This window comes from Malus sylvestris, chromosome 15 (genome assembly GCF_916048215.2).
Source record: "Malus sylvestris chromosome 15, drMalSylv7.2, whole genome shotgun sequence".
Lineage (NCBI taxonomy): Eukaryota > Viridiplantae > Streptophyta > Magnoliopsida > Rosales > Rosaceae > Malus > Malus sylvestris.
This window is the reverse complement of record NC_062274.1, coordinates 49,841,898-49,850,299: the sequence shown is the minus strand read 5'-3', so window position 1 is coordinate 49,850,299 and position 8,402 is coordinate 49,841,898. Positions and strand designations below refer to the sequence as shown.

At 38.1% G+C, this 8,402-nt stretch overlaps 1 protein-coding gene across 1 annotated transcript; it reads left to right on the top strand.

Annotated features, from left to right (window-relative positions):
* Window positions 1–4,012: 4,012 nt before the first annotated feature.
* On the top strand, window positions 4,013–7,673 carry LOC126603503 (vacuolar protein sorting-associated protein 60.1-like). Its single transcript, XM_050270376.1, has 8 exons — window positions 4,013–4,193; window positions 4,285–4,435; window positions 4,830–4,981; window positions 5,788–5,881; window positions 6,597–6,668; window positions 6,763–6,874; window positions 7,122–7,282; window positions 7,433–7,673. The coding sequence occupies exons 2-8, from the start codon at window positions 4,364–4,366 to the stop codon at window positions 7,484–7,486; spliced, it is 717 nt and encodes a 238-aa protein (XP_050126333.1). The 5' UTR covers window positions 4,013–4,193; window positions 4,285–4,363; the 3' UTR covers window positions 7,487–7,673.
* Window positions 7,674–8,402: the final 729 nt, after the last annotated feature.

Genomic DNA, 8,402 nt, shown 5'->3' with positions numbered 1-8,402 from the left:
TCAATTGTGCCCTCATCTTTCTCTTTCGATGGGCTGAATCTTTTGAACCTGGGGGTCTACCACGCTTCAGGCGTGCACTGGATGAATCATTTGCTGCCACATTATTTTGTCCAACAGGGATATCAATTCTTGCAGGTGCATTTGCAGCTGGTATATGTGACTTTGTCACTTTCAAAGCATCATTAAATGCATCTGCCATTTGATTAGCAATACCTTGAAGATGAACGATCATTTTCACTTCATTTTCACATTAAGTGTTTCGTGGATCAAAATGAGATAAGGTGGGAACAACCCATGTCAGCTCTTGCCGTTCTTCTGGAACGATCTTTTCTCCCCCTAACGACGGGAAAACTGTCTCATCAAAATGACAATCAGCAAAATGAGCTGTAAACATATCACCAGTCAAAGGTTCCAAATTTCTAATGATAGATGGTGAATCAAAACCTACATAAATTCCCAGTCTGCGCTGAGGTCCCATTTTAGTTCGTTGTGGCGGTGCAATAGGCACATAAACAACACAACCAAAAACTCATAAATGTGAAACATTTGGCTGATGTCCAAACACGAGTTATATTGATGAGTATTGGTGGTTGGCTATGGGTTTCGGTCGAACCAATGATGCTGTATGTAAGATGGCATGTCCCCATGCAGAGACTGGCAATTTCATTTTCATGAGCAGAGTGCGGGCTATTAATTGAAGCTGCTTGATAAATGTCTCTGCTAAACCATTTTGGGTATGGACATGAGGAACATGATGTTCAACATCAATGCCCAGTGCCATGCAGTAATCATCAAAGGTTTGAGACGTAAATTCACCAGCGTTATCAAGTTGAATGGACTTAATGGGATGATCTGGGAACTGTGCTCGCAACTTAATTATCTGAGCAATAAGTCTCACAAAAGCTACATTTCGAGTAGACAATAGGCAAACATGTGGCCATCGGGTAGATGCATCAACCAAAACCATAAAATATCGAAATGGTCCACAAAGTGGTTGAATAGGTCCACAAATATCCCCTTGAATTCTTTGCAAAAATGATGGGGATTCATCATCAACCTTTAGTTGTGATGATCTAATTACTAACTTCCCTTAGGAACAAGCCTTGCAAGGGTTATCATTTGAGACATCAATATATCTGCTCAATAATGGATGTCCATTAAAGTTGGTAATGATTCTTCGCATCATGGTAGATCCTGGATGACCTAGACGGTCATGCCAAAACATGTAAACCTTTGAATCAATGAACTTCTGGTTCATGACAGTATATGCCTCAACTGTCTTTATGTATATATAATACAATCCACTCGATAAACCATGCAACTTCTCCAATATACGCTTCTGGGTATCGTTGGAGGTAATGCATAAATATTCCACATTTTCTACATTTTTCATTTCAATATGGTATCCATTTAGACGTATGTCTTTAAAACTCAACAAATTTCGAATGGATCGAGTAGCATATAATGCATTCTTTATGAACAATATTGTTCCATTTGGTAACATAATCTGGGCTTTTACTGAGCCTTCAATTACATCTGATTGCCCTGATATTGTTGTTACCTTTACTTTTGCAAGTACCAAATTCGAGAAATACTTTCGATCTCGAAGTATTGAATGCGTGGTTGCACTGTCTGCAAGACAAAAGTCTCCTCCATTGCTCTTATTTTGAGAATAACCATAATTTTTATCCATGTTCTCTGAGTAAAGAAAAAGCAATTTATTCATACTAGAATACTACTTTTATTGAATTAAAAATGCGAGCATTAAACCACAAGTACAAATAACAAGAGTACATTAACCATAAATAATTCAATTGGACCCATAAACTTCATTCCCTCTTTCATTAATAAAGTCTGTAGCATCTAGGTGGGTTGTGTTTAACTGTCTTGATAAATTGGTCATTGGATCAGGGGTTTCCATTCGTTGAGTCTAGTCGAAGAAATTGATCTCGACACTCTTTTCCTTGAAGGATGCTTGATACAGATCCACCAGATGCTTTGGAGTGCGACAAGTATGCGCCCAATGTCCGTTGCCACCACACTTATGGCAAACTCCTTCAGGATTTCTAGGAGTGTTCATATGAGCTTTTCATTTCTGACGATTTGCATTTTTTAAGCTCGCGCCTAGATTATGCCTTGGAACCTGGTTGTGAAATTAGACACCATGGTTCTTGTCTTTCCCGTTCCACCGGCCTTACTTGTGGCCACGTCCTCGTTTATAATTATTGCCACGGAAGGATATGATATTCCTTTCAAGGGAAGCAGTATTCACTTCTGGGAACGGTGCTGATCCAGTAGGTCGGGAATTATGATTTTTCATCAGGAACTCACTGTTCTGTTCAGCTACCAGGAGCACAGATATTAGCTGGTTGTATTCAGTGAAGCCTCGCGCTCTATACTGCTGCTGTAGGAGCATGTTAGAGGCATGAAATGTGCTGAAAGTCTTTTCCAATAACATCTCATCAGTAATAGTATCCCATAGAGCTTCATCTGAGAGGTAATTCTGAACAACGCAGAATTGTATTCAGCCACTGACTTGAAATCCTGGATCCTTAGGTGAGTCCAGTCATAACGAGCTCTTGGAAGAATCACCATTGTCTGGTGATTATATCTGTTTCTCAAGGCCTTCCAGAGGGCTAACAGATCTTCAACCGTTAAGTACTCGCTCTTTAGTGCCTCATCAAGATAACGATGAATAAAAATCATGGCCTTTGCCCGCTCTTAAGAGGATGAACTGCTCTCTTCCCTAATGGTATCTCCAAGATTCGCTGCTTCCAGATGAATCTTGGTATCCAGTACCCAGGTAAGGTAATTCTTTCTAGTAATGTCCAGGGCAGCAAAATCAAGCTTTGTCAAGTTTGCCATTTTCTTTTTAGAAAGAAAAATGAGGTGTGTAAGAACTTACAATAATATGTGTTCTGGAGGAATATATTGTTAGAACTTATGGTTCTTACAAATTTTTGATCTTTAGGCCAAAATGATAAGTACTCGAAACTTCAGGCTCGAGATTTACATGATTAATTAGAAGGGCAATTGTACCACATCATTCTCATCGAAACAAGTATAGGATGAGAGATTATTCCGCACCACTTTAAACAGCAAGAAAATTTAAATATGTAGAGCAAGGTGGACGATTATACCGCACCACCTAAAATTGCGATAAAATTTAAATATGCAAAGTAGGGTGGACGATTATACTGCACCACCTAAAATTGCAATAAAATTTAAATATACAGAGCATGGTGGGTGATTATTCAATACCACCTAAAATTGCAATAAAATTAAATAGCAGGTAAATTTAAATATGCACGATAGGGTGGGCGATTATACCGCTCCACTTAAAATTTGCAGTAAAATTAGATCTGCAGTCCAAGATAGGTGATGATACTGCACCATCTTGGATTGCATAAATAAACACTGGGTTAGTAGTCAAGAGTTACACCAAACAAGAAATCAAAGATATAAGTAACTGTTAGGTTGAGGACTAGAAGTAAACATGGTGAAAACAGTTCTTCGCGAGGGTATATCTAGCAATTGAGGCAGAGGAAGAAGAAGAATAGTAAAAACCTTAGAGGAAACATTTTATTTTATTTCTTTCGGTGAAGGGAAATAAGAAATTATTAGAGATTCGTGTTGATAACATGTTATAAATAGGCAAAATTTAGAGATATAACCTTTACTAGGAATATGAGCGAAGCAGTTGCAAAATATTATACCAGCACAAGCTGTTGCAGAGGAAGTAATGTATATTATTGCTATTAGTCGTTTTTTCTCTTCCAAGTCTAATTTGATAAAATGTAGTGCTCTATTTATAGAGCAACCTCATAGAAAACAAACAAATGACACTATTAAACTTATAAATGAATTACTATATACATGTGGGCAAATATACTCACTATTTTACAACAAAGATAAGAGGGATTGAGAACACAACAAAGCGGGTTAAATATGGTTGAGAGTTGGGCTGATTCGGGTTGATCCGACCCGAGTTGTATAAGGGTTTTGTTTTTCCAGAGTGTTGCAGAAGGAAAGAGAGCCATTACGCTACCGCGAAAAATCCCAAAATTAATTTGGTTTTTAGGGCACGGCCACTGGTGGATATTCGCATCAATTCAAATCAAAGTCTCTTCTCCCTTCGTCCTCCTCTTGGATTTTGGGAAATTCTGGTTTCCCAGAAAGTTGCCATTTTCGTGGTAAGTTCGATCTGGATCTGGATCTGGAAGATTCTCTCTCCTCTCTCTCTCCCTCTCTCTTACTCTGTCTGTCTGTGTTGTTTGCGTTCAGTTGTGCTTTTGGTGGAATCATCGTCATCATCGGGTCGGGTCAAAGGTGAACGGGACGGACAAGTACAAGTAGAAGAGAGATGAAAAGGGTCTTCGGTGTCAAGAAAGACAAAGAGCCCCCCCCTCCTTCTGTTGGCGATGCCTCCGATAGGGTTTGTTTCCTCCCTCCCTCTCTTGTGATTGATGGTTGATTGGTGGGTTGGGTATCACTTAATTTAATTAGAGTTGGGATTATCGGCGTTTTGTTTTTGTTCCAGTTTTTTGGGAATGGGGATTGGGGATTTCAATTTATTGCTCTACTATGATTAGGTTTAATTAAACCGAAACAAATAATAGTAAAAATTGGGTAGATTTTACCATAATCATGAGTTTGAAGATTTAGTCAAATCATTATGACTAGCTGTAGAATCGATAGTTTTTGTAACTAAACGCGATGTTTTGTTTCCGAAAAACTATTGTCTATTGTTTCAATACATAGCTTTGTAGTTACGTTTGGTATTCTATCTGCTACTGCTGTTGAAGAAGTAAAACGTTATTATGTAACAGATCAATAAAAGGGGCGAAACAGTGGATGAAAAGATAAAAAAACTTGATATTGAACTGAATAGATACAAAGAGCAAATCAAGAAGACAAGGCCCGGTCCTGCACAAGAAGCTGTCAAGTCTCGAGCGATGAGGGTTCTCAAGCAGAAACGAATGTAGGTCCCCCCCCTTCCATGTTACTAACTTATTGCTTCCCTTAGTGGTTTGTCTTTTCTAATATTTGTTGCATCCCTTTTGTTCTGCTTCATTCATATGAAATTTGTGAGGATTTTGAGATTGGTTTATTTTGACTTTGGGATAAGCTTGGGAGTGACAATGATTAAACATTTGTCTGGCTTAAGAACGGTTGGGACTTGAGAGTGAACTTTAAGTGGTTAATTGAAAACTCGAAATAAAATTATTGAAAAATCAAAAGAAGTTAAAAAACATGATGAGCAACTTAAGGGTGCACAATAGTGCTAGAAGAATGTCAAATAGAATACAAAGTAAGCGTGCATGAATCTGTACACACAATCAGATTTCCTGGGGTGTCCTGCAGCTAACTAAAGGCATAAGTTTACGGTGCCTTTGCAGGTCTGTCCTCGATGAGAAAAAGAAATCTGTCAAATACGAACAGTTATAGCATCATTTGTTCATTATGTCCAGTAAGTTAGGTTACAATCTGCATGTGAGGACATTTCTCCCTAGTGCATGCCTTTTTCCAAATATTAGCAGGCCATAATGGTAAATTTGCAAAAACATTGCGCTAAATGATTATTATTGTTTTTTTTTATAATTTTTTTCACCAATGATGATATCATTTAAAATTTTTCACTAATGACGAGATCGTTCTCTTTGGAATTTAGAATTATCGAGATATCTTTTGCAATTTGTAAAGTATATGGTGAATATACCACATGAATCAATTTGCATTATCCTTTTTTCTTTGATGATTTGTATAATTCATTGAGCTTCTGGACAGGTATGAAGGACAACGGGACATGCTGTATAATCAGACATTCAACCTTGATCAAGTTTCCTTTGCTTCAGAGGGTATAAAAGATGCTCAGCAAACGGTAATGTCCTAAGCTGTTAAGTTCTGTGATAAACTTCATATGTTTAGTATTAAGTAAATAGACATATAAGGATCTGTTCGTTTAATGTTCATCCATGTGTTGGATTGTTTTGATTTTCAAATGTGAGGATTCGAGAATACTGAATGACATAGCTCAACATAACAAATGACATTGTATGACGAACTGCATTCATTGTATTAGTGAAGCCAAATCTTTAGCACTAAAGGCTGGGGGTAGGGTACCCAGTATGTTTTGATTATGACATGTATTTAGATGGATTAGATGCCTTCTTTCCTCTAAAAAACAAGTACCTAAAAAAAAAAAAGAGATAGGTAGGATGCCCAAATAAAAGGGTTAACTATTGATTTACAGCATGCTGGAGAGGTTCTCTATTCTACATCAAATTTGGTTGCACTGGGAATATACTAAATTCACCTTAAAATTGTTGATTTTCCTTGGTAGCGGCCCAAGGGGCATAGTTCAAGGCTGTTGAGGCGGAGCTTTTTCTGTACCCTGATTGGAACCTGCTGCCTACCTCATGAGAGGTAGGAGATGGACCATTTGTGTATGGGGAGGGTTTTTTTCTTATAAGTTGGATTCTGTTATACTCATTCCTGGTATCCATTTAGGATTCTAAATGTAGACGCCATGGAGGCATATTTCCTGCCGTAAGAATACTTTTGTTTGGAATATAACATTGATATGTTTTACACAGATGACAGCTCTGAAGTCTGCGAACAAGGAGCTCAAAGGGATGATGAAAACCGTGAAGATTCAAGATATTGATGTCAGTAGTCTCTTTCTACTTTTGTTCCCTTGCTTCCATACTAGCTACTTTTGAAAGCTTATCTTTCTAACATGTGAATACTCGTTTGTTGTAGAATTTGCAAGATGAAATGATGGACCTGATGGATGTGAGCAATGAAATTCAAGAGACCCTTGGCAGAAGCTATAGTGTTCCTGATGACATTGACGAGGAAGATCTTATGGGTGGTAAGCTTAGAAATCATTTAAGTTCCCAACTATTGAAGGAAATACTGCCTTCACATTTCATTCATGGCTGAAATCTTTCTGATCAATTTCGGACTGTCAATCTTTAGACTATGGGCTAGGTGTAACCTTCTTATTCATCTTGTGTGCTGTTAAGATCTATTCTGGTCACATTCAAAGCTGATATGATTCTGTGTTCTTGATGGTTCTGTTTCTAATTGTCTTACCGTATTCTCAATTTGGTGTGCAGAGCTGGATGCTCTAGAAGCAGACATGGGTATGGAAACAGAAGCTGATGGAGTTCCCTCCTATCTCCAACCTGATGCTGAACCGGACTTGGATGCGGAGCTCCGCTTGCCTTCAGCACCCACAGGACATGCAACAGCTCCGGCTGGGAGATCCAATGCCCAGGTACATGTGCCTTGATTTTGTTTGTTGAATTGGATGTTTTCCTTGTGGTTAGAAAGTCTCTTTCAGAGTACCCGCTCACTGGATTGGCTGCATGCTCCACATAACTGTTTTCTGTTGTGCTAATTCTTCTTTGAAATACAATGCTGGCAGGCTGATGACGAATTGGGTTTACCGGCTGTCCCTCGGGCAACACTTCGCGGTTAGGGTTCATTTGCTCTCTTTTGTGCATGCGGGACGGGAGCTGGATGGAGGAGTAACAACCCTTGTATCAACATATTGTGCAGAAGTGAATATTCATTTATTTAGTGTTCAAATTCACGTATATTGTGGTTGGAAATAGTTTGGTTTTCAACTTTTCATAATAAGGGCTTGTTTAGAAATGTTTTTAAAATGATTTAAAGCCGTTTAGGTGAAAGTATTTTTGGGTTCCAAAAGCACCTAAAGTGCTTCCTCAAAGATGCACCAGCTATGTGCTTCTTGCAAGAAGTGTGTTTTTCAGGATTTACTTGCATTTTTATTAAAAATTTATTTTAAAAGTGCTCTCATCCTAAGTCTTTTCAGTTATTTTACAAGCACTTTCAAATGAGTTCAAATATTATTGAGATTTGGAACAGAAAAAGTGGAAATCGCTTCACAACTCACAAGGTTATTTGTCTAAGACGTGTAATATGGCTGTTAACGAAGAGAATCACACAAAAGTTTAGATTGATTTAACTAACGGTGAAGTTTATGGGATTATGAGTTCATTGTACTTTACAAAATGTTTTTCAGAGGTATGAGTGTATTTAAAAAAAAAATAATGGTGACAAACATTGGTATAAAAAGTATTCGTTGAGTAATAGACAATTCCTTTATTAATTAAAATGCTTAGGCACAACCTGATTGAATAACAGTGGAAAAAACAAATAGAGAGCTGGTCGTGGGAAATAGAGAGGAATTCTTTATCTTTTGTTGGAACCAAGGTCTAAAAACAACAAATCCATGATGGTCTTCTCTCTTTCACCACTTGCTTAGACCGTCAGGCGGTCCTCATAGGCGATTCTTCGAATTTTCAGGAAGTCTCGGTACCATCTGAGTCCATGAATGGATCCGCCCCGGCTCATATCACCAAATTCACTAA

Excerpts from the sequence above, each read along its gene's own strand:
- LOC126603503 (XM_050270376.1), top strand. The coding sequence starts at position 4,364 with ATGAAAAGGGTCTTCGGTGTCAAGAAAGACAAAGAGCCCCCCCCTCCT. Across the intron at positions 4,982-5,787 it reads GTTCTCAAGCAGAAACGAAT|GTATGAAGGACAACGGGACA; the intron begins GTAGGTCCCCCC and ends GCTTCTGGACAG. Across the intron at positions 7,283-7,432 it reads CTGGGAGATCCAATGCCCAG|GCTGATGACGAATTGGGTTT; the intron begins GTACATGTGCCT and ends CAATGCTGGCAG.